Here is a 24,702-nt window from a genome sequence, read left to right as displayed (position 1 = left end):
CCAACTCAGCCAAAAATAAAAATAAATAAATTTTAAAATATATATATATATATCATAGTCTCTTCTAAAAAAAAAGGTGACAAACTAAATATGATACCTACAAATGTACCTGGAGTTCAGAATTTTTCCTTGTGGCTCTCTTCCATCCAATTGACATTATTTTCCTTATTTCTATGGTCCCTGCTCCCTGTTTAGGCTAGAGCACTGGGTTGTCCAGTTCCTTTTCATTCAGTCCTACGGAATCAGCATTGTCCAGACTCCTCAATTCTGTCTTCCCTCACTCTGCCCCAACCCTTCCTTCCTCTGATAAATCTCATCTTCTGATCCTATGTCTTCTCTTTTATAAGAAACCTCTCATTCAGGCTTCTTCTAAGAAGAATGACTTTTGGCTGGGGGAACCTTTTACGTTAAAATATGACTTTTAAAGATGTTTAATGAACTGTGAATACTACCTTCAAAATGATGGGACTTGAGAGGAACAAGAGGCTGTTAACTTCATATATTTTATACCCTTGACTTGTTACTTCTTCCACTGCGCCCCCAGTGGAATTATATGGATTTGTAGAAATCCGTTCCATCAATCCCTCATCCCCCTTCTAGCTCCCTCTGGACCTTTGGAGTCCGTTCTCACCTGGAGTTCTTCAATCTTGGACAGATAATACTGGCGGAGTCCACTGCCTGCCTTCCCCTCTTCCAGCTCCATCTGAAGACACAGTGTAATTAGTAACCAACAGGTTAAACATCCAAGGGATAAAGCTACTTCCAGCTTGGATTTCGGAGATTTAAGATTTGGGTTCTAATCCCTCACTCCATCTCTTCGGAACCATTTCCCCGTGACTAAACTAAAACAGAATGAGAACGGTGCCTACCTCTTAAAGACTTTCAGGAGGATCAAGAGACGACACACCCGGGAACGCTATACAAACCCGAGGTGTTATTACTACAGGAGAAGCCAGCAGGAAGGACGTGTCCCCCGACTCCCCCGACTCGCGGAAGGGTGGGTTTCCGCTCCCACCGCTCCTCTCACTTACTCGGCTTCCACCCGGGTCTTCCACTCCCGGCCCTGCCTTGACGAGCCGGGGGCGGCGCTGACACAGCAGATCTGGTCCCAGGTAGGGCCCAGTCTAGACTGGCCCACCCACCCCCGACTCCCCCCACCCTCTTGCCCCGGCCGGCTGCCCACCTCGGATCACACCTGTTTCGCATCCAGCCCCAGTCCCCGCCCGACCACCGCCGCCATACCTGCTCTGGTCCGTCAAGCGCCATCTTCCCTCTTCCGCGGCCGGCATCAGAGCCGCCTTGGCGCGCAGGCGCAGAAGCAGGGGCTTGGGGCCCGAAAACCAAGGCAGAGAACAGTTCCGGGTCAATGGGCGGGGTGTGAGGACAGACGGTAATTAGTAACAGGGGCCATGAGGGGAGGGGCGGGGGTACGCGAGGTCAGGAGCTTTGAAAAGGGTTAGCAGAACTCCTAAATATTACTCTCTAGAAATTCGGTTTTGGTTAAAGTAACCATTTCTCCTGGTGCCAGCTTCCAACTTATAAAACCTGGGGACAGAAAATAGAGAAAATTTTTGTGGCCACGCTCAAAATGGCGGAAAACTTGGAGCCGGGGACGCGAGCGACGCAAGCGGAAGCGGAAATATGTTTCTGCCCACACGTGCCGCTTCAGTGGTGGTGGAAGTGGTGCTGGGTGGCGGTGGGTAGCGTGGACAGAGGCTCCGAGTGTGTCTGCAACGGCGAGTGGGAAACGAAGAGCGGAATCTAGTGCTCCGGGAAGAGACGTCCCAATTTCTGCTTTCTCTCCAGATTGAGTGGCGCTCCCACGTTCCACCATGGGCAAAAAGGGCAAAGTCGGGAAGAGCCGGCGAGACAAGTTCTATCACTTGGCAAAGGAGACGGGTGAGTCAGGGTTCGCGCCGTCTGCGAGCGGGCGCGCTACCAACCTTGGCCGGTTCGCCCCCTTTCCGAATATTGAGTTTTTCTTCCGCAGAAATCCTGCTGGGAAAGCGCTTCGCGAACCTTACTACAGTATTTTGTCGCCGCCTCCAGGTTACCGTTCGCGCTCTGCTTTCAAGCTGATCCAGCTGAATCGCCGCTTTCAATTTCTGCAGAAAGCCCGAGCCTTGCTGGACCTGTGCGCTGCACCGGGTGGATGGTGTGTAACACCCGGCACCTGGCGCTCCTTATGGAAGCATTCTGGGTTCCAGCCTTGGATGATTGAGAGTTGCATTTGGGGTGGGAGGGAAACAGTAATACCAACCTCAAATTTCTCTACTCCCCAGAACGTAAGCTGCAGGGGGAAAGATTTGGACCGTGTACTTATGACACGATTGGCTGATACCGACCAGGGTTCTTGGTTTTCCCCAATCAATAGAAATTGACTAGAGGCCAGACAAGAAATTCAGGCAAGGTTTTCTTGGGGCCCCTGCTGCAGCAGGGAGGAGCGAAAACAAGTAGCAGGTTCCCTTGCTAGCCAGCTCCCCAAGGAGGGGGCTGGCTGGTTCCTTACATAGCGTGAAGGTGGGGGTGTGGCCGGGGGTCCGGCCGGAGGGGCGGCTTCGGTGGTTTGCCCACCCCTTTGGTGGAGTCGAGCTCTGGGGGGCATGTGCGGTGCCCTGCTTCCGTTCCTGCTCCCCACGCCCTGTGTTTGCTCCCAGCTCTTCAGAAGTGACAGTGGGGTATTGGGTTTTTTTTTTTTTGTCCATAATTTTTGTCTTCTTGTCCATAATTCACCCCAACTGGGTATGCATGCAGTGTTTAGTCTCTTACAGTTTCTCTGTATTCTGTTGCTCGAGGAGTTCTGTCCAGGTGCAGGCATTGCAGCAAAGGGTCCCAGGTCCCAGCCTGTCTCATTTCCACTGTACTTAGCAGGGGCCCCTAACACTGGGGATGAGAGGTCACATTGCCGAGGGAGGGGAAGGGAGAGTCCAGGGTGTTTTAATCTTTATTTCTCTTTTATAGGCTGCAAGTGGCCACCAAGTTTATGCCTGTATCCAGCCTTATTGTGGGTGAGTGACAGGTGGTGCTCCTGGATGTTCCAGGGGGTGGGAGTGTGAGACCCCGTGTTCTGCATTTCCTTTCTCCCTGCTTGAGACAACCTTTTGGAATACTCTGCCCTAATTTCTTCTAGGAGTGGATCTGGTTCCAATCAAGCCTCTTCCCAATGTGGTGACACTGCAGGAGGACATCACAACAGAACGCTGTAGGCAGGTAATAGGAATCTCTCTTCCTGTCTCTTTATATGCAGACACCCACATCCATCCCTTTTCCCGCCCTGATCCCCTGAAGGCACGTTTTTCCTGTTAACCGTGCCTTGAGCAGTGCCTGCATATTGTCTGTGTAACAAGGCCCGTAATATTGCATGTCCGCCCAGCCTTTATTTATTCAGGAAAGAGGTCTTTGGAGTTGGAGGAAGTGCAGAGATTTCAGTGAAATCCTTTCCAGGGAATTCACTAGTAGACTGTAAGCTCCATGAAAACAAACGTGTTTTTTTTTTTTTTTTTTTTTGCGGTACGCGGGCCTCTCACTGTTGTGGCCTCTCCCGTCGAGGAGCACAGGCTCCAGACGCACAGGCTCAGCGGCCACGGCTCACGGGCCCAGCCGCTCCGCGGCATGTGGGATCCTCCCGGACCGGGGCAGGAACCCGTGTCCCCTGCATCGGCAGGCGGACTCTCAACCACTGCGCCACCACGGAAGCCCAAACAAACGTGTTATTTTTGCTTATTGTCGTATCCCCTGTCCATGGCACAGGATTTGGCCGTGGTGGGCACTCAACAGATGGCTGAATGAAGGGCTCCATTCGCAGCCATTTCCGTATTTCTGTTGCTGTGGTTTCTTTCCTTCTCTGTAGGCCCTGAGGAAGGAGCTGAAAACCTGGAAAGTTGATGTTGTGCTCAATGACGGGGCCCCCAACGTCGGGGCTAGCTGGGTCCATGATGCTTACTCACAAGGTGCCGGGAACCGGGGGGGCATGGAGCTGAGGGTGGAGGTGGGCATGCCCTCTCAGGCTGCAGAGGTCCTCAGCTAACTGTCTCCCCCCGACAGCCCATTTGACACTGATGGCTCTGCGTTTGGCTTGTGATTTTCTGGGCCGTGGTGGCTGCTTCATCACAAAGGTTTTCCGTTCCCGTGACTATCAGCCCTTACTATGGATCTTCCAGCAGCTCTTCCGCCATGTCCAGGCCACCAAGCCCCAAGCCTCTCGTCACGAATCTGCAGAGATCTTTGTAGTCTGCCAGGGTGGGCATAACTTCCTTTGTTCTCTTGATTTAGTCTCCCAGCTACCAAAGCACACTTTCTTATATATCCTGTTACCTTAGGATTCCTGGCTCCCGACAAGGTTGACAGTAAATTCTTTGATCCCAAATTTGCCTTCAAGGAGGTTGAAGTTCAGGCCAAGACTGTTACTGAATTGGTGACTAAAAAGAAGCCAAAGGTTTGTGTGGCGAGTGGGGGCCACCCTCAGGTCCTGGGACTCAGGAGGTTGGGCCCGGTCAGTCCTACAGACACCCCAGAAGGGACTGCTCAACCTTCATTATTTCCCTTCCTAAGGCTGAAGGCTATGCTGAGGGTGACCTCACACTCTATCACCGAACCTCAGTCACTGACTTCCTCCGAGCTGCCAACCCTGTTGACTTCCTCTCCAAAGCCAGTGAAGTGAGTCCCCAGACTCGAGGGGTACGAGGGAGCCCCAGAAACATGGCCTGAACATCTCCCCTGACTCCTTTCCCTCCTCCCAAACAGATCTCGCTAGACGATGAAGAGTTGGCACGGCATCCAGCTACCACTGAGGACATCCGGGCGTGCTGTCAGGATATCAGAGTGCTGGGGCGTAAGGAGCTCAGGTTTGCACCGGGGGTGGGCATAGGTGCCGGGAGCCCCGAAGGCAGGGGAAAGCCTTTGAAGGACATGACACTGGATCTCCGGGAACAGGATGCTGCTGTGTTAGAGGTTTGGGGTGGGGGCCTGAACGTTAGGACTTCTGTGGCTCAAACGTGAAATGTGGGGTATGGGCCCAAAACGAGGAGGTGAGGACGAAAGGGAGACAGCAAGGTCAGGAATGGTATTTCTGGGGCAGGTCCCTACTGAACTGGAGAACGAAGCTTCGGCGGTATGTGGCCAAGAAACTGAAAGAACAAGCAAAGGCAATGGACATCAGGTGAGGAGGGAGCTAACCCAGGGCAGTTGTTGACTGGGTGTTGAGGGGAAGCATCTGGGAAAATAACCAACTCCTGTGACTATTCTGTCAGCCTCAGCTCAGGGGAGGAAGAGGAAGGTGAAGAGGAGGAGTCAGCAGCTGCGATGGGGCCGCAGCCCTCGGAGGAGGAGCAGGAGGAGCAGCAGCTGAACCGGACCCTGGCAGAGATGAAGGCCCAGGAGTTGGCGGAGTTAAAGAGGTGGGGGAGCTGGGGAGGAGCTTGGGGAACCCCAGGCAGAGTCCCTCGGTGGGTGAAGATGGGGAGAGAGGGTGAAGGCACGGATGGGGAATCTTCAGAGCTGGGCAGCTGTAATTCCTCAAACCATACCCTCAGGAAGAAAAGGAAGCTGCTGCGGGAGCAGAGGAAGCAGCGGGAGCGTGTGGAGCTGAGGATGGACCTTCCCGGGGTCTCCATTGCAGACGAGGGCGAGACTGGCATGTTCTCCCTGCGCACCATCCGGGGTCACCAGGTGAGGCGGGGTTTGGGGCCCACTGAGGGGACAGGAGGATCTGTTTGGGTATTTGGAGGTGGGGCGTTGGATGTCTTTTCGGTGAGTGTGCTGAAAGATCATGGCTCATGGTTGCTGGCTTCACCCGTAAATGACTTGATGAGGGGAGACGGGGGAAAAAACGAGATTTGTGTCTCAAAGGCCAGGAAAGAACATACCCCTAAAATAATGAAAGCAGGAAGATTTGTGAGTGTGGTATAGATTTATCCTTGTAGAACTAGAATATCAGAACCAAGAGGCCCTCGTTGCAGGAAGCTCAGGTTATAGGCAATGCAGCCAGGGTGCCTGGGTTACGAGCACGTGTGATGGAGGGTTTCCCTCAGAGGGGAACAGCGTTCTTCAGTTCACTGAGACCGAGTTAGCACCTTGCTGCACTAGGCTGCTGGATGGTGCTTTCTGCTGAATACTGGAGAGTCTGCTTTCCCTGGTAAAAGCAGCATCACAAACAAAATGAGCTTTCGTGGCTCTTGTGTGGGAAGGTAGTAACCGGGTGGTATTGTTTAGGGGCAGTAGAGCACAGTGGTCCTGGAGCAGACTACCACTTATGCGCTCTTTGCCTCAGTTTCCTCATCTGTAAAAGAAAATGATAGAACCTACCTACTAGCATTTTTGGAAGGAATAAAAAAAAGATGGCGTAATTCCTGGTATGTGATTCAAGAAATAGTAGCTATCCTTGCCACGAGGAAAACAGGTTTTGGAGTTGACAGCTGGTTTATTAGTGAAACCGTGCTTCCTGTTAGATGTATATGGCATGGGCTCCTTTATTCAGTGGAAACGAGTTGGAGATATTATTCTCCGGTGATAAGGTGCCTTCTGAAAGTAATTTTTTAAAAAGCAGTGTTTTAGAACATTTTAAAATCGGACGCTAATTAGACCATGGGGTACTTTTCCATAAACCTATTTCTGCTACCACTGAGGAACAGACAGCTGAATGATCTGGCCTAGAGTGGGATGTTTTAAATGCTTAATCCTATCACTTCTCTGTCTGTAAAAGGAGATATTATGTACTTGACACAGTGTGTTTTCTAGTGTTGCTGAGGATAAACTAAGGTGATGAACGTGGAAGAAAAAAGCAGTATGTACCTTGTTAGTGCCCTTGACCTCTGTTTCTCTGTCAAACCTCAGCTGTTAGAGGAGGTAACACAGGGGGACATGAGTGCTGCAGACACGTTTTTGTCTGATCTGCCAAGAGACGACATCTACATATCAGATGTTGAGGAGGAGGATGATACATCTCTGGATAGTGACCTGGATCCAGAGGAGCTGGCAGGAGTCAGAGAACCTCAGCGTCGAAAGGACCAAAAGTGGTAAGGGGGGTGTGGGGAGGTGTCTGCAGGGCACCCTCACCTCAAGTCCAAAGCAGAGCCGGTGGCAGGGCTTGCCAGTGGGAGCGTGAGCAGCAAGCCCTCCAGGGCACTGACCCTCCAGCCACTTTCCCTGGGTCTACAGTGTACGGTTTGCTGAAGCACAAGATGGTAAAGAGGAGGAGGAAGAAGAGAATCCATTGCTGGTGCCATTGGAGGAAAAGGCACTACTGCAGGAAGAACAGGCCAGCCTGTGGTTCTCAAAGGTAAGCAGAGGCTGGTGGCCAAGACAGACAGGGACTGGCATTCCCTAGGAAAGGGTGCCTGACGATTCCCCCATCACAGGATGGCTTCAGTGGGATCGGGGATGATGCCGACGAGGCCCTGGAGATCAGCCAGGCCCAGCTGTTGTACGAGAGCCGTCGCAAGGGGCAGCAGCTGCCACCACCGCCTTCCGGTGTGAAGATGGAGAACAAACCTCCCCCGTGCCAGGACGAGGCCCCTGAGAGGGCAGAGGCTCCTTCAGGGACAGAGGCTGCCACCGGCCCTGGCGGGGAAGAGAGAGATGGCAGTTCTGACAGTGACAGCAGCAGCAGTGAGGGTGAAGAGAGGTGAGTGGTTGCAGCTGTGGGAGAAGAGCTGGGGAGGAAGCAGTGGTTGTAACCGGGACTCTGTAATTGGGGGTTTGCAGCTCTGACTGCAGATGGAGAACTTTAAATACTGATGATTCTAATTTGAGTGATCTGCAGTACAGCCTGGGTGGCAAGATTTCTGGAAGTTCCCCGAGCATTTTTAACTAAGAACCAGGGCTGAGGTGAGTAGGAGTGGGCCTGAGTGGTGTGGGTAACGGTGGGACATGCGCACACGGTCCTCCTCCCTTCCACAGCTGGAAACCATGCCACAGGAAGAAGCGAAGCCGTGGGCCTAAGTCAGATGATGATGATGTTGGGTTTGAGATCGTGCCTATCAAGGACCCAGGCGAGAGCTCTGCACTTAGTGGAACGGGAGGCAACACGGAGGGCTCAGTGTTGGAGACTGAGCTTTGACTTCCTTCTTCTCTCTCTAGTGAAACATCGGATACTGGACCCTGAAGGCCTTGCTCTAGGTGCTATTATTGCTTCTTCCAAAAAAGCCAAGAGGGACCTCATAGATGACTCCTTCAGCCGGTAAGGGGCCAGAAAGTCCCGAGAAGGGGTGGGGGTGAGGAAGAGGGGAGGAGTGATTTCTTTGAAAGCCTAGACTGGTGTCCTCTCCACCAAGGTACACATTTAATGAGGATGAGGGGGAGCTTCCAGACTGGTTTGTGCAGGAGGAACAGCAGCACAGGATACGACAATTGCCTATTGATAAGAAGGAGGTGGAGCATTACCGGAAACGCTGGCGTGAAATCAATGCACGTCCCATCAAGAAAGTGGCTGAGGCCAAGGCCAGGAAGAAACGGAGGGTAAGCAGTGCGGCTGCCTGAGATTCTGGGTGGGTGGGGCAGGGGTAGGAAAAGAGGTCAGCCTGACCGAGGTCCCCCCACAGATGCTGAAGAAGCTGGAGCAAACCAAGAAGAAGGCAGAAGCTGTGGTCAACACAGTGGACATCTCAGAACGGGAGAAAGTGGCACAGCTTCGAAGGTGAGGGGCGGGGGGGAGGGTCACCCACAGAGGTACACGGGGGTGAAGGAGTGGCAGAAAATCTCTAACCTGTGTCTTCCACTTACAGTCTCTATAAGAAAGCTGGGCTTGGAAAGGAGAAACGCCAAGTCACCTATGTTGTAGCCAAAAAGGGTGTGGGCCGCAAAGTGGGCCGGCCAGCTGGGGTCAGAGGTCACTTCAAGGTGGTGGACTCGAGAATGAAGAAGGACCAAAGAGCACAGCAGCGGAAGGAGCAGAAGAAAAAGCACAGGCGGAAGTGAGTGGAGCCACCAGAACCTCTGAGGGACTGACTGTGAGGACGAGGAGCGATTCGGTGCAGCTTCTGGCCTCCTTTGTACCAGCCCTACCCTTGCCTGCATTGCAGTTGTCTGAAGAGACAGATTTGAGGTACGCCCTGAAGCAGTGAGGGGGACATCTTCCTGGCTGGAAGAAAGGGCTCCCGTTAAAGCCCCGCTGAAATGTCTTGTCGGTGCTGTCAGAGCCCACAACCCTTCTGTGAAGAATGTGGGGTGCTAGGCGAAAAGTCACACCATTTTTAGATCCTAAGGGGAAGTTCAGTGGTGCAGTGGCATCACTGTAGTCTATGCTTGGGCAAGTGGGCCTCTCAAGTCTTCCCCCATTATCATCTGAATAAAACCAGGATGATTAATAGATGTCTGACAGTTTAGTTCCTGGTAACTTTAACTCCAAAAAACACCTGGGTGTGCACACCATGTGCACTGTTCTAAATCAATCAATCATATTTAGTATGTCCCGACTCACGATGAAGTAGAAATGACAAGCAATCCACAGGTCCCAGTAGTAAAACATTTACTAGAGCAAGCAGAAAGGAATGCACATCTGAAAGAAACCTTCACAAAGTCACAAAATTTGATGTATATTTCTTTTCCTTTTATAAACAAGATAAAACAAAAATCATCAAAATCATTTCAGCAAAAAATTTTTCTACCATATGGCAAGTTAAAAAAAAATACAATGAAATAGGAGAAAACAATTTAAAAGCTGTTGTCAGGTTTTTGTTTTTTAATTTTAAATTTAGCAACACTTCAGACCCAGAGCAGTCCTGTTGCCAGGATCCTCTCTCCCCACTCAGTTGTAGGGATCTGGATCTGGCAGGCGGCTGCTTCATGTCTCAGGACTGGATACAAACCTGGCTGGGAAACCTGAGCATCAACTCTCACTTAGAAGCAGACCCCCTCCCCTAACCTGCAGATGTTTGGGAAGCACTCTGCTGCACACCCCTAACACCTCCATGGACTGGGCTGCAAAGCCAGTCTCATATGGGGCCTGCCTGGCCACAGAAAAAGAATTTTATTTGTAGGTATTTTTAAGGTGACATTTTAGTAAAAAATATGTACTACATATAAACCTAGAGTGAGTTTTGTGCCCTGTAAGGCCCTTTCTTCCAAGGTATCCTCAACTGACCTTTGTGACACTCACCCAGAGCCAAAAGAAGCTGCCCGACTCTGACTGCTTCTAAGGACCAAATCAGCTTCCCAAGAAAACATCTGGAAAATAATCCAGATGAAGGAGTAATGTCTCCAAGCTCCACCTATCCACTAAGGGCAGGGGGTCCTTACACCTTGGGCCCCAACCCAGCCCTGAGACGCCTAGTTACCAAAAGTCTTTCTAAAAATAAAATTAAAAGACAATTGATTTCACACTTCAGCACATACCCTTTAACTGTCCCATCGACTTTTCTTGCGCTTGGGTGGCTCGGGGACAGCGAAGCCATCAGTAGTCTTATCTGTCTTGCTGTCCATCTTGTCCATCTTGGTGCTGTCCACCTTGGGGTCCATCTTGCTTTCACGATTACAACTTTCTTTCCTGCTTTCACCATTCCGACCATCGTTTGCACCTCGGCTCTCCCCATGTCTGCCTCCACCTCCTCCATGCCTGTTCTCTCCATGAGGATGGCCATCAGCATGACGGCGGCCGTCAGCATGACGGCTGCTGCTTTCTGGGTAGCGGTATCCCTCTCCATGGCGACCACCGTCTCCATGACGTGGGCTATCGCCATGCCGATTCCCACTCTCTCCGTGACTATGACGGCTTCCACCCCGGTTCTCAGTGTATCTCTCTCTCTTCCCATTGCCACCCCCAATCCCTTCTCGGCTGTTATTCCCTGAAGCTGTGTTGTTGACTCCCTGGGCTCCGGCAGAAGGATAGGTCACTGGGGCGCTGCTGAGGTTCCCAGTACTGCCAAAGCCTGGGATGCCCTTTGTGGCACTGGCAATGGGGCTGTCAGGACTGTTATGGCCCTGTTGGGCTGAATTAGTTGGAACTGAATTCAAGCTCCCTGCACTAGTCCATCCACTCGCCCCAGCAGCAGAGCTTCCAGCCTTCTGGTTGCTTAAACTGGCAGCAACAAAGTGACTCTTGTACTGTGACTAAAAGAGAGACAACAACAGTGGGTAAGACGGTAAGTTAAAGAAACTTGATGGCCCAGCTAGTTAACTGGATGCCAGCTAGCTAACTGGAGGTATAGAAGGATGATGGGTTCAGAGTTCACAAGAGACACAGAATCAAACTTGTCTTAGCTAAAAAATGGCAATTACTCTCAACCAGATTACAAGAGCCTTGGAACCCTGGAGGCCGTTAGGCAGGGAGGGAACACCAATCCTGCTGTAGGACGAGAGCCCTGAGCACGACTGAAGTAGATGACCAGCAAGAGGGGTTTCTCTAGCCGCTACACCGGCAGCTCTAGGTAAGCTGCAGTTACGGTGATATTCGAAACTGAAAACAGAAGGCCCTACCTAAATCCAGCAAGCATCAAGTCTACAAGGCCAGCTACCATCTCAGGAAGACTAGGGCCCCTCATCACTGCCCAAGAGTTACCAGTGAAAGCTCTTTTAACTAAATGCTTAATTTCAGACCTGGAAAGCTGCTTTCATTGCCGTCAGCCGATCTCCCATGGCTCCTGTGGAGGGCTTGTAGGCCTCATAATTGCTCATTACATTGTTGTTACTTCCTCGGTCCTAAAAAAAATAAACACTCATGAGGATGGAAGAGTAAATAGGAAAGCCCACTGCCACAGACTGGGCCTCCATATACTGAAAACTGAAGTGGGAGCTGAAATGGGAATGGGAAATTTTTAGAAAGTTATGTTTTGTGAGCTTTAAAAGGCACGGTAATGACTCATTTAAAAATGCTTATGCCTTTCAACCCAATAATTCTATTTCTGGGAACTAACCCTAATAGTCAGAAATGAGGTCAGATTATGCCCAAAGCTGATCACCTGGCATTATCTACAGACACAAATATAAACATCATGTTTATGTAATTATGTAAAAATTATGTTAAAGCTGAAAAGGCCACAAGGCAGTACAGCACATACATGGCTGCTCAGGCTCTAAATCCAGACCCTAGAGAGTCTGAGATCTCAGCGTCAGCACTCACCACAGTGTAACCTTGGGTGCCTCAGTTCTATCACCTGTACTTACTCTGAGTGGCTGTGGAGACCGAGCTAACGCGTGCGGTTGCTTTGGGCTGGCCCTGGCACATACTAAGTTCTCAGTATCAGTTACACTATCGTCTGCATGATCCACATCATCATCATCACTGTAACATGGGGACAGGTTATTTATGTAACAAAGACACCAAGTTAACTATGATGATGCAGAAATGGAGACCGGCAGCTTTCTTCCTTGGCTTAAGAATCAAAGTGACAGGAGACGAAATTAAGAAAGCCAGTCAGGGGGAGCTTCTGTTACTGTTTTGTGAGAAAAGCTAGCTCTCGTATCTCTGGTTTGATTTCCCAGAGTGTAGGAATCATTCCTGAGTTTAGTTACAAGCTATTGCTGGAGTTTACAGAGTGACCCTCCGGCTCTAGGCCAGTGCTGGAGGGCTGGTGAACAGGCTGCGAGGCCCCACCTCCGGAGCTGGATTCACTAGGTCTAGGGTGGGGCACGAGTTTGCATTTGCTACTGGTCCAGGGACCACAGTTTAAGAACCACTGCTAATCTAAACTGGTATCCTGAGCACGCCTAGTCAGTCAAGGACACGTAGGTGCTTCTTCAATAGAAAGTCACATTAAGAGACTCGCAGACTAATCCTAACATCCAGGACTCACCGTGTTCTCAGAGCCGAGGCCAGGCCGCTCCCTGTAGCCTAGGCCTCCTCCACCAATGTTCAGCTTTTTCCCTTTCCCTCCTTTGAAGCGGGATTTCCGAAACCAGGCATTCTGCATTGAACACAATTCAAGGTTAAAACATGGGAGGAAGAGGCGCCCACAGAAACGGGACGAGATCAAAGAGGAAACTAAATGGGAAGAACTTTTTGTTTCATCTTTTGCAAATGTATCTATAGCAAAGGAGGAACTGTTCATAGGTACCACAGATTAGCTTCTTTTTGGTAGCTTCATCCATCATATTTGTCAGGAGCCTTATCTAAAGCTTCCTTTTACTGCTGCTCCTTCCTTCCTTCAGGGGCTCCAGGAAGGGAAGTGATTAAGATACACCTCAAATGCAGTTACTCTGGCCATTTCTAACTTCTTTGAGGAAAATGAATTTATTCTCTATTTGGAAAATGAATTTATTCTCTATTTCTCAGACAATCTATATATAACATCTCTGGGAGGTTAGAGCTTTATCTGACAATCACGTTACACTCAAAAGCACCTGAGGGCTTCCCTGGTGGCACAGTGGTTAAGAATCCGCCTGCCAATACAGGGGACACGGGTTCGAGCCCTGGTCCAGGAAGATCCCACATGCCGCGGAGCAACTAAACCCGTGTGTCACAGCTACTGAGCCTGCACTCTAGAGCCCGTGAGCCACAACTACTGAGGCCCACGCACCTAGAGCCCGTGCTCTGCAACAGAGAAGCCACCGCAATGAGAAGCCCGCGCACCACAATGAAGAGCTTCAGGGGCTCCAGGAAGGGAAGTGATTAAGATACACCTCAAATGCAGTTACTCTGGCCATTTCTAACTTCTTTGAGGAAAATGAATTTATTCTCTATTTGGAAAATGAATTTATTCTCTATTTCTCAGACAATCTATATATAACATCTCTGGGAGGTTAGAGCTTTATCTGACAATCACGTTACACTCAAAAGCACCTGAGGGCTTCCCTGGTGGCACAGTGGTTAAGAATCCGCCTGCCAATACAGGGGACACGGGTTCGAGCCCTGGTCCAGGAAGATCCCACATGCCGCGGAGCAACTAAACCCGTGTGTCACAGCTACTGAGCCTGCACTCTAGAGCCCGTGAGCCACAACTACTGAGGCCCACGCACCTAGAGCCCGTGCTCTGCAACAGAGAAGCCACCGCAATGAGAAGCCCGCGCACCACAATGAAGAGTAGCCCCCGCTCGCCACAACTAGAGAAAGCCCATGTGCAGCAACGAAGATCCACTGCAGCCAAAAATAAAATAAATAATTAAAAAAAAAAAAGTACTTGAAAGGTAGGGCAGGCTTGGGCAAGGTGCTAATCAGGGAAGCTTATCAGTCTGAGAGCAGAAAAAGCCTGAGGCACGATGAGATGTAGGAAAATGCCACAGACAAAATACATCTTGTATTTAGTTCAGGATTGGCTCTCCGGGAAAGGAAAGGAAACATTATTCTACTCTCCCCTGCAATGCAGGTCCTTTACTCCCAGGTCTGGAAGCACGGGCAGTACCACAGTACAACTGCATTATGGGTGAACAGTTCTGTAGGCTGGCCTATGAATCTGAAAAACATGTCTCTACTATCAGAATGTATATCCCAAATCCATTTGTAATTTGGGAACTGTGTGTATTAAGACAACTCAACATTTAATTCAGCAGAATGCCTCACTCAGTTTTAAATTGGTAAGCAGTGTAGTCAAAGTTCTGAGAAGTAGTGAAATACATTTTTTTTAAAGACATCATATATTTTTAGCCCCCCAAAGAAAATACTGTTAGGGAAAAAAGGGCAGTGAGGAGACTAGTAGCTTTCTTTGATATTAAATTTGCTCACAAGTGTGACATGGGGCAAGCAGAAAGAAATGTCACAGGGACAGATTTTAGCACAAAGAAAGGAATAGCTTTTCAACATAAATGTTGCTGAAAGGAGAGGATGAGAAGACAGACCAGATGAGTTTTAATGTCCTACAATACCAATCTATACTTCATAAGTGCTGCCTGCCCAACTTTACTGTCATGTTTCTGTTATCTGCCTCTGGCATATTGACATTTTTTCCCTTAGTTTTACAACCTGGAGCAACCTGAAGTGTGTCCAGCCCCTCACCTGCATGGCCAGATCTAGGAGTTCCTTGGAAACATGCTGATTGGCTCCTTCCAAGTTCCGGACAAGGTCACCGGCAAAATTGCTATCCTTGGGTGTCAGCAAGGTATAGGCCACGCCTTTCTCACCAGCTCGTCCTGTTCGGCCAATCCTGTGAGTATGGGTATCAATATCTCGTGCCACATCATAGTTAATGACAGTCTTAATTGAAGGAATGTCCAGACCACGGGCTGAAATAAAAAACAAAATTCTTTTATTCTTTATCAGGAGCCAAAACACCAAAGTAACCCCAAATACTAACCTAAGAACCCACACATTCCTCTTATCTAAGCAAAGTGCATGATTTGGTGTGCTGAGATACAGGCATGTATCGTAGATTCTATGATGCTGGGTCAACTTAGTGTGTAAGGGACATCTTCTACTATCAATAACCTGCCGTGGCCTCACTCTTGCACCAGAAATATGTTAAAAAAAAAAAAAAAAAAGTAAAACCAACATCAAATGTGTCCTGAAGCTGAGAAGTGATCTCCTTTCTGCGAGAAAATACCAGTTTTTAAGGGAAGCTATTAAAACTCAGCAGAACAAACTCAAAAATCAAACTTCAAAACTTTTTCTGATCTTGAGTGAAGTATGCCAAACTAAATAATCAATGTAAGATATGTACTATATTCAGACACACAACAGGGGCATAGCCCACGATGTGACTGTGTAAACAGTTTCTTCCCCAAGTGTCTTCCAACTGCAGGGATTCTTTTTTTCAGAGAGGAACATTAAATGAAAAGTGGTACCCAGAGGTCCAGCCTGTAATCACTGTGCTCTGAACTGCTGCACCACGGGGCGTGGCCAGCCAGGCCAGCAGAGTGCCTTCAGTCAGCCTCCTCAGATATTAAAGGTCTTATATAGCAAGACAGAGCACCCTTATAGCATGGTTACTGGGGAAATTCATACCCTACCTGCAACATCTGTGGCCACTAGGACTGGGATGTCCTTTTTCTTAAAGTCTGAAATAACCTTGTTTCTTTCACTCTGATCCATGTCACCATGGAGCAGGCCAAGATTATGACCCTCCTGTTTAAGGTTATTGGCTAGCTCTTCAGCATTGGCTTTTTTAGTAACAAACAGGAGGACACTTCCTGAAGAGGTAAACTCCACTAGACGCCGAGTGAGCCAGTTCCATTTACTAGGCCCAGAATGCAGAATCTCCACAATCTGAGTCACATCTTCATTTGCCTGAAAAGAAATTAGTGAAAAAGATAATTGCGACATTTGTGCCACAGGGCACCTGAATTAGGACCAGCCATCACATTTTCTACCTGCATCTGGAAGAACCTTGAATAATCCCTCTTCTCCTTGGGCCTTTCTTCAAGTCAAGCGTAGCTCAAATTTTACATCCCTCAGCAAATCACAGTGCTCTCCACCTCCCCTGACGTTTACATATACCTAATAATCTGTAAGCCCCAATGCTTTGCTCAGTACTTTTCTATATACCTATTCAGATTATTCCCAATAGAGTAAGCTCCTTTTCTGTCCTTCCCACTTACTGTTCCTAGTACAATTCATACATGCACATAGAAGGCACTCAGCAATGAAAAGCAGACAATGTCAAAAAGCTAACTGCACAGAACTTTAATAAATATACCAAGCAAACTAAGGAATTCTCAAAGCAGCCTTAATTGATTTCCAAATCACAATTCAGAGAAATTTTCCACATAGGACATATTTATAGGTAAGGAAAAAAACCCCTTAACTCATTTTCACCAGGCCTTTAAAATCTCCCCACTCCATGCTGTGCAGGCCTACTCCCACAATCACTTAAGATGTCAGTTCCATCCTAACTGACCAGTAGTCTTTCGGGCAAAACTTGCTTTCCCCCCCCCCAAAAATATTTTTCTTAAAAAAACCTTTTATTCTGGAAAAAAACTTTAACATTCAAAAAGAGTAAAATGAACAAAATCAACTCCCATGTATCCATCACCAAGCTTCAACAATTATTAACATTTTGCCAATCATGTTTCACCTATTCCCCCAACCCTGGTGTTTTTAAAGCAAATTTGAAACATGTTGCCTCATCTGTAAATGCATTACATTTTTTTCTCTCAATAGTGAGAAATTAATTCCATGTCATCATAGTAAGAGAAATAACCCACTGGGATCCTATCCAGCCCTGCTTAGGGTTACCTCTCCAATATCCCCCTGCACCACACGAATAGGGTCAATCAGGATGTCTCTGGCCAGTTTTTCAATCTTTTTCCGAAAAGTTGCACTGAATAAGAGAGCTAAAAGGTAAAGTAAATTCTGTTAAAGAAACAATATGACTTCTTTTTTGAATACCCACTAAGCTTCCCACTGACACTGCTCAGTTTTTTAAAAAATAAACCCACCTGAACTTTAAATTTAGTTTAAAAATTAATTCACTAAGGAAAAAAAAAAACTTGCCCTTATTCTAACTTTATGCATTTTCAGTTAAGACAGGGGTTGTCAGCATGGTTCAGAAAAAGGCTCTTGACTTCAAATCAGCATATCTGCACTGTGTATTGCCTCTAGCCAATGATAAAACTTTATGAATTGGGGCAAGTCATTTAATCCTCAGCCTTGGTTTCATCATCTATAAAAATGAGCAAGTTCTATCTAATGATCTCTAAGGTCCTGTCACCATCATTACCTTCCCCTTTATGGTTCCTCACTAGAACACACATGATCATTTTTGCTGCCATAGCTGCGAGTGCTTATAAAATAAATAGGTGTTTATTCTGAGTACAAACGTGGCTTAATGAAACTGCTTCATACGTACTCTGTCTGTCAGGACGGACATGACTTGCTATGGATCGCACCTGGTACTCTGGAAGAAGTAGAACAGTAAAATTAGTATCATACCTCTGTATGACAGTTTGGGATGCCTGGAAAAAGTCATTTTAGTAAAAATCTTCACATGAGACATTCAAAGAACTAAGGAAATTCTGGAACTCCTAGACCTATCACTCAGTATGAAACTCAGAAACACTTACCCCAGCACCACTGGCTGGGCCCAGTGATGTTCCAGTCCATAAAGATAGCTATTTAGAATTTTCACACAGCTGGTTAAGTCAAGGAGGACAGGAAAGCAAAAGGCCTTGAATGATATGACATCCACCTACCTAAGAACACAGACCTTGACCTCCACAAAGGCATATGAATAAAAATAAAGCCTAGAGACGATATTCCCCTTATATTCACAGGTACTTTCAAATGTCCTCAACCCAGTTAAGCCTAACATACTTTTCCTGAAAAAAACTCCTAAAAATAGTTAATGTCTTAGCAATATCTCTATGGTCTAACCCTATCCAGGAGTTATTTTTAGCTTCTCTCATGCAGAGAAAAAATTAAGTCTAGAAAGACATGGAAAAAACTAATAACATGAGGATGGGAACAGAAGAAACTGGTATTCAAGGCATACCAAATCCCATGTCAAACATTCGATCTGCTTCATCAAATACAAGGTAAGAGACTCTTTGAAGGTTGGTAGCTTTCTTCTTCACATGATCAATAAGTCGACCCTATGAGATCCAGAAAATGAATAGTAAGCATAGTCATCCCAGTATCTGCTGGACACTGGTTCCAGGATCACCCACACTCACCCCCCACGGGACGCTCAAGTCCCTTAAACAAAATGAAGGAGTATTTGCACATACAACCTACACACACCCTCCTGTATACTTTAAATCATCTCTACTTATAATACCTAATACAACGTAAATGCTATGTAAATAGTTGCCAGCACGCAGCAAATTCAAGTTTTGCTTTTTGGAATTTTTTTCCCCTGAATATTTTCAATCCTTGGTTGGTGAAACTCACAGGGAAACCTGCCGATCTGGAGGGCTGATTGTATAATTAAAGGCATTTACAAGAACTTTCTAGAGTTCCACTCCTGGCAAAAGTGCTAATACTCCAGTCTTAGACCGTAATAGACACTAGTCTGACAGCCTCAGACTTTACGCACTACAGAGCCCAAAAGAACAGAAAATCTGAAAACTCAACAGGATTCTTCCTTTACATTAATTTTGATTTAAATTGTGGAAAGATGGTCAGAACTATTTTTTGTGAGGCATTCTGAAATTACCTAAGTTAAAGCCTTATTAATGGGTTTTAATGTTTAAACTACAATCTTTTAGGCAGTTCTGACCATACCCTGAACAACTTTCTGATTCTTGATGCTCTCTGTAAGCATGGATCCATTTTCTAGGAGAGCATAAGAAAAACTGTTTGCTATAGAGGGGAATTCGTAGCAGAGAGAATCTTATTGGACTGCTATTTTAGGCTAGCAATCAAAATTAAACCAAGGCCCCAGCTGTCATTGCATCAGAGTATTCTTAACCCTGCTTTACCACATTTTAGGGGAAATGCCCTCCAACAACTAACCATTTTTTTTCATACCAAGAGAGGCTGATAAGCTATTTAAACCCAAGACATACTTACTGGTGTACAGACAACAATCTCTGCCCCTTCCTGAAGGGCCTTGGCCTGCTCCCACATGCTCCCTCCTCCATACACGGCCACTGATCGGAGATTATATGCTTTTCCAAACCGCTTGCATTCTGCGTGGATCTACAAAGATGACATAATGACATATTAACAAACTGTGACACTAACAGATACCTCTGTCATAACCCAAAAGGGAGCTAGGAAAAACACACAGAATGTGATGTCAATAGAAAATCAAAAGCTAGAAAACGCTTTAAAAACACAATTTTACTTATAAAGTAAATGAACAGAGTACCATTATCATATCTTAACAGGCTATCTAAAATCTTGTTGTGATTATTCTTTTTCACTTCTCTTCCCGACCGTTACCCAGGAGGAAAACTTATAATACAGTTCCCATATAATTTGGTTATATAGAAAATCTATAACACATAATATTTTCCAGAAGTTTCCTGGTAGCACAACAATGTGAATGTACTTAATGCCACTTAACGGGTACATTTAAAAATGGCTAAAATAGTAAATTTTGTGTATTTCACTACAATTAAAAAAAAAAGTTTCCTGGTAATTCTACCCACTTGACTGGTTAGTCCCTTATCAGTTAACATACGGAGGGGGGCATTCTACACAAAGCACATACCTGCTGACAAAGCTCCCTAGTAGGACACACAATCACTGCAATTGGTCCATCACCTGGTTCCAATTCTTTCTGGTCCATTATATGAATCAACATGGGCCAGATAAAGGCCGCAGTTTTCCCACTGCCTGTTTTCGCAATACCAATCATGTCTCTACCACTTAATGCCACAGGTACACCCTAGAGAAAAAGAAAAAAAAAAAAATCCACTCTAAACTTTCAATTTTAAAGATGTGCTGAAGGAAATTCTGTGGAAGGGTAAATGACTATTAATGACATTTATTTCCAATGGAAAAAATAATGTCCTGGGCTATGCATACTGGCTATGGCATAACAAGAAATACCTGGAATTCCCATAAACTTCTTGATCTGTAGGAAATATTATCATTGCTAAAATTTTAAAAAATTTGTCCCCCTTGTGAAGGTAGAGACTGTCTCATCCACATACTGAACTGTGTAGAAATCAATAAAATCCATATATAAATGAGAAACAGAAGCTATTACTTTCAGTTATAAATGAGAATTTTCAGGCCATGGACAAAGGAATCCTCATAATTGACAGTGCTAAACTTCTCCATGCACAAATTTTATTTTGTTCAGTCTAGGCCTAATGAACTATTTTCTTCAGATCATATTTTCAAGACATTTATCAGACACAAAAGAACATTTCCCAGCCCCTTAGCAATTTTTTAAAAAATAGGTTAAGTAGATTTATTAATATAGGATGCTTGTGAAAGACACAAGTGCGCAGGCAAGAGGGTTCTGCCCCAAGAACTAAGCAGACTACATTTTTATAATCAAAGGAAAAGTGCGGAGGGGGAGAAGACCACCTCATGTCCTAGGTCTCAGGCAAGTTCCTAGGACAGGCTGTCAAGTGAGGGTCCTTCCTTGGCTTTGCAAAGGAAAGAATTCAAGAGCCAGCCATAGTAAAGTGAAAGCAGTTTATTTAGAAAGACACACATTCCATAGACAGAATGCAGTCCACCTCAGAAGGTGAGAACAGCCAGCAACTTCTTAAGAGTGGTAAAAAGTTCACTTTTGCTCTTTAATTTTTAAACGTTTCAAAAATTCTATCCAGGTCAATACAGTTCTATACTAAACATTTTCATGGCTTTGACTTGTTTGTTAAAAAAAAAAAAAAGTCACAATGTCATTCTACTTCATTTTTCTTTCAATATGTTTTACTTACCTGGCACTGTATTGGAGTGGGCTGAGTGTACTCAGATTTCCGAATCTGGTGCATAAGTTGTTCATCAAACCCAAAATGAGCAAAACTACTTCCTGGTCTAGGAGGTGCAGCACCAGAAACCTAGACATAAAGACAACTTGCAGGAATGACTTGTACTTAAAAAAAACAGCATTAGAAGTTCAACAATATTTGCCTGTATCTACCTAGCATTTAGTTGGAGTATGAAGAAGTGAAAATATAAGTCTGTAGCTAATAGCCTACACTGTTTGAAAAGGTAAAATTCAAATAATAACAGGTCTAAAACCTCATATAAAAAACTCCAAGATAAATATTCCTGAGATAATGGTCATATCATTTTAAATGATTAAGGGCTTAGAAATCTCTTAAATCAAAATTAATTTTCTCATAAGAAATAAAAAATGTTCAGTAAATTGGAAAAAGCCATTAATATATTTTTTCCATTTGCATAACTATTAACCAGGTGGTAGAAAAAATAAAATTTACTCTTGAAATAAAGAGTGCAAATGAGCTCCAAATTCAGACACATCTATACCCACTAGTTACAAAGATACTGTCTACTGTCTCCAATTTCAGTGATGCCTGAAGAGCTAACATCCCGCTTAGTGATGATCCAGACGCTGCCAAACGTTGTTTGAACTGCACCCAGGTGAAGAACTGGGCTCCACCTCCATCAAGGCTTCTCAGGTGATGCTGATATTTCCAATCAGGATTTCACTTAAAAGTTTTTTTGAAGGGGTACTTCTTGGAAAACAGACAAGTATGTACACACCCACCCACCCACCCACCTACCCCTCAGAAAACACAAGTTCAAACATCACGTAGCAACTGGTAAGGCCAGAAAGTTGTCCACACAAGAGCATACATCACTGTATTATCTGTGTGTTTCACTTAACATCTAGCAGCACCCTAAACAATGTGGTCAGTGTGCAACCCAAAGCTTTTTAGTGGACAATTTAAACTATTATTCTGGTATTAGTACATGCATATTTTTTAAAGTTGTTAATTTCTTCTTCTAATTAAAAATGCATGCTGTATATAGTTTGAGAAGCAAGTGTATCTTAATTTCGAAATAGTCTACAACTTCCAATATTGTCCACATCTATTAATCTTGTCTCCTCTTCCTGAAGATGGGGACCCCTTGCCTTCATCTCTAGCCCACCCAATGCAGTTCTTAGCATACTGTTCTCACTGCAGAAATACTTGATTAGTTTTAAGGTCACATGACCTATTGTTCCAACACAACACACAAAGTTGAACACATACATATAGCATTCATGTGTATCACATAAAAGAAAGAATAATCCTATCCTAAAACAGCTATAAGACTAAAACAACAAAATCAAGACACAAGAGCCCAAGGGATCTAATTATTACTTTATCAAAGATAGTTCAGGGACTATTAGAAAAGAAATTCAAGATTATTTCAGTTTGGATAAGCAGTAATACTAATCCTGCACTAATTAACATTAATATGAGTATTTGCCTTAATGGCTAACTTACCCGAAGATTGAGCTTATGCCGGAGATCTATTAGCTGCTGTGGGGTGAGGTTGGTTATCTCTTCATGTTCATTGTAAAAATTTTTTTCAAATGGTGGATAGTCAATCTGCAGGTCCAATTATTCAAAGTTAGTCTAGAATTCAAGAGTCAATCCTGTAAGTTTGATTTTAATGCAAAATAACCTTTCACAAATATTATACAAGTAAAGCCATAACCAGCTAGAGAGAACAAATGAATTCACTTATTCATGACACAAATCCCGAAAGTACAGCCAGTACTTTTTCTTATTCCTGTTTTCAATATAAACACCAACCTACTTCCTTAAGAGACTCTTAGGACACCTCAGGTTTGAACAGCCTGGATGTAGACTAGGGAATCTCTAATGCCAAAAGGACTCAGATATTCCATCATATAACATTTAAATATGTTTTGCAGAAAGCTGTTCACCTAGATCTCGGCATTTAAAAACATTTCTAATATTTCCTTTGGGGAGAGCTCTACCTTTAGAGGGAGTTCCATTCTTTTTAAAAACATGGAACTGTTTACATAACTTTTAAGAAATGTATGGCCAAGCATTGCCACTTCCAAAGAGGTAAGAAGTCATTTCTGCTAATCTTTCATAGCTTACTGTACTAAGAATACAAAACACTAGCATATTACCACATATGAATCTGGCTAAATGATTCTTTTTCTGACATGATATGTCACCAATAAACTTATTTTTTAAAGAGAACTTATTAAGCCTTTCATAGGTGGTCAAAAATTTCATAACTCTAACAGGACCTTTTGTTATGCTCCCCACAATGCTGCACTAAGCCCTTTTCTTCAGTTCTCTTCTCTTACCAGAACAGAAGGTCCATGAGGGCAAGAATTATTGTCTTTGTTCACAAAAATTTACAAATATGTAATTTTTTTACACACAATTTTTTTTTTAACCCAGAAGAGAGGATAAAAAAAGAAGAAGAATGTGAAGAAAGGGGTATCCTTTCTTCATATCTGGTCTCTCCTAGCAGACTTCTAATTGTATTAAGACAACTGTGGGATACCCCAGGCAGGATAATAAAGTTTGAGCACTCTGTCAAATATCTCAAATATTTTATTAAATGAATATTTCAAATACTTGAGCTTTTCCTTATTAGCGTTTCACTCTTTATCATGCATGCATCCTCCTAGATCAGTTTCAGATATTTAGTTTAACTTGCCACATGTAAAATGCCAACTCCTTATGTGGTAACAGCTGTGCAAAAGGAAACATTTAAAAAGCTGGATAAAACCCATACTCCAGTCTAGACCAGTAGTTCTCAAACTTTTTAGTCTCAGGTAGCCTTTACACTTAACAGAAACACAGTGAGCTTTTGTTTATGTAGGTTAAATCTATTGATGTTTACTGTATTAAACTTAAAACAGACAAATTTTAAATTTATAATTCATGATAAAGTAACAACAAACCTGGGAACCTACCTCAACACAATAAAGGTATGACAAACCCACAGCCAACATCGTTCTCAATGGTGAAAAACGGAAACCATTTCCTCTAAGATCAGGAACAAGACAAGGTTGCCCACACTCACCACTATTATTCAACATAGCTTTGGAAGTTTTAGCCACAGCAATCAGAGAAGAAAAAGAAATAAAAGGAATCCAAATCGGAAAAGAAGTAAAACTGCCACTGTTTGCAGATGACATGATACTATACAAGAAGAATCCTAAAGATGTTACCAGAAAACTACTAGAGCTAATCAATGAATCTGGTAGAGTAGCAGGATACAAAATTAATGCACAAAAATCTCTGGCATTCCTATACACTAACGATGAAAAATCTGAAAGAGAAATTAAGGAAACACTCCCATTTACCACTGCAACAAAAAGAGTAAAATACCCAGGAATAAACCTACCTAGGGAGACAAATGACCTGTATGCAGAAAACTATGAAGACACTGATGAAAGAAATTAAAGATGACACAAATAGATGGAGAGATATACCATGTTCCTGGATTGGAAGAATCAACATTGTGAAAATGACTCTACTACCCAAAGCAAT

At 45.1% G+C, this 24,702-nt stretch overlaps 3 protein-coding genes across 6 annotated transcripts in view; 1 reads left to right on the top strand and 2 right to left on the bottom strand.

The window, feature by feature from the left end:
• The window catches only part of PSMC5 (proteasome 26S subunit, ATPase 5), a 4,822-nt gene extending 3,418 nt beyond the window's left edge, over positions 1-1,404 (bottom strand). Inside the window, exons 1-2 of the mRNA XM_007104528.3 lie at positions 1,243-1,404; positions 632-703 (exon numbers count right to left, since the gene is read on the bottom strand). Coding sequence (XP_007104590.1) covers positions 632-703; positions 1,243-1,266 — 96 coding nt within the window. The 5' untranslated portion in view covers positions 1,267-1,404. The remainder of the gene's footprint in view (positions 1-631; positions 704-1,242) is intronic.
• Positions 1,405-1,638: 234 nt separating this feature from the next.
• FTSJ3 (FtsJ RNA 2'-O-methyltransferase 3) lies at positions 1,639-14,891 on the top strand. Of its 2 annotated transcripts, XR_003683026.2 has the most exons (21): positions 1,639-1,899; positions 2,050-2,155; positions 2,962-3,008; positions 3,131-3,210; positions 3,851-3,950; positions 4,045-4,239; positions 4,320-4,435; positions 4,552-4,656; positions 4,744-4,844; positions 5,078-5,158; positions 5,250-5,396; positions 5,532-5,667; positions 6,832-7,013; positions 7,156-7,276; positions 7,356-7,621; positions 7,897-7,988; positions 8,077-8,176; positions 8,271-8,454; positions 8,538-8,632; positions 8,721-9,040; positions 14,819-14,891. XR_003683026.2 is itself a non-coding variant. In XM_007104524.4 (20 exons), exons 1-20 carry the CDS (start codon positions 1,833-1,835, stop codon positions 8,911-8,913), a joined length of 2,514 nt encoding a protein of 837 aa, XP_007104586.1. In that variant the 5' UTR covers positions 1,639-1,832; the 3' UTR covers positions 8,914-9,654. The 2 variants fall into 2 exon arrangements, 1 of the variants encoding a protein (XP_007104586.1); XM_007104524.4 differs by lacking the exon at positions 14,819-14,891 and having other exon boundaries at positions 8,721-9,654.
• Positions 9,610-24,702, bottom strand: part of DDX42 (DEAD-box helicase 42) — a 63,066-nt gene continuing 47,973 nt past the window's right edge. The window contains exons 7-18 of one of the 3 annotated variants that reach the window (XM_055090338.1): positions 22,663-22,767; positions 21,142-21,261; positions 19,956-20,132; positions 19,310-19,438; positions 18,291-18,390; positions 17,649-17,696; positions 17,036-17,133; positions 15,811-16,087; positions 14,861-15,087; positions 12,726-12,836; positions 11,530-11,631; positions 9,610-11,043 (exon numbers count right to left, since the gene is read on the bottom strand). In XM_055090338.1, coding sequence (XP_054946313.1) covers positions 10,333-11,043; positions 11,530-11,631; positions 12,726-12,836; positions 14,861-15,087; positions 15,811-16,087; positions 17,036-17,133; positions 17,649-17,696; positions 18,291-18,390; positions 19,310-19,438; positions 19,956-20,132; positions 21,142-21,261; positions 22,663-22,767 — 2,205 coding nt within the window. In that variant the 3' untranslated portion in view covers positions 9,610-10,332. The remainder of the gene's footprint in view (positions 11,044-11,529; positions 11,632-12,725; positions 12,837-14,860; positions 15,088-15,810; positions 16,088-17,035; positions 17,134-17,648; positions 17,697-18,290; positions 18,391-19,309; positions 19,439-19,955; positions 20,133-21,141; positions 21,262-22,662; positions 22,768-24,702) is intronic. The other 2 variants (XM_024130041.3, XM_024130042.3) reach the window with 2 other exon arrangements.

This window comes from Physeter macrocephalus, chromosome 14, assembly GCF_002837175.3.
Source record: "Physeter macrocephalus isolate SW-GA chromosome 14, ASM283717v5, whole genome shotgun sequence".
Taxonomy (NCBI): Eukaryota; Metazoa; Chordata; class Mammalia; order Artiodactyla; family Physeteridae; genus Physeter; species Physeter macrocephalus.
Note: the sequence above shows the minus strand (reverse complement) of the source record. Positions and strands in the feature narration are given on the sequence as shown.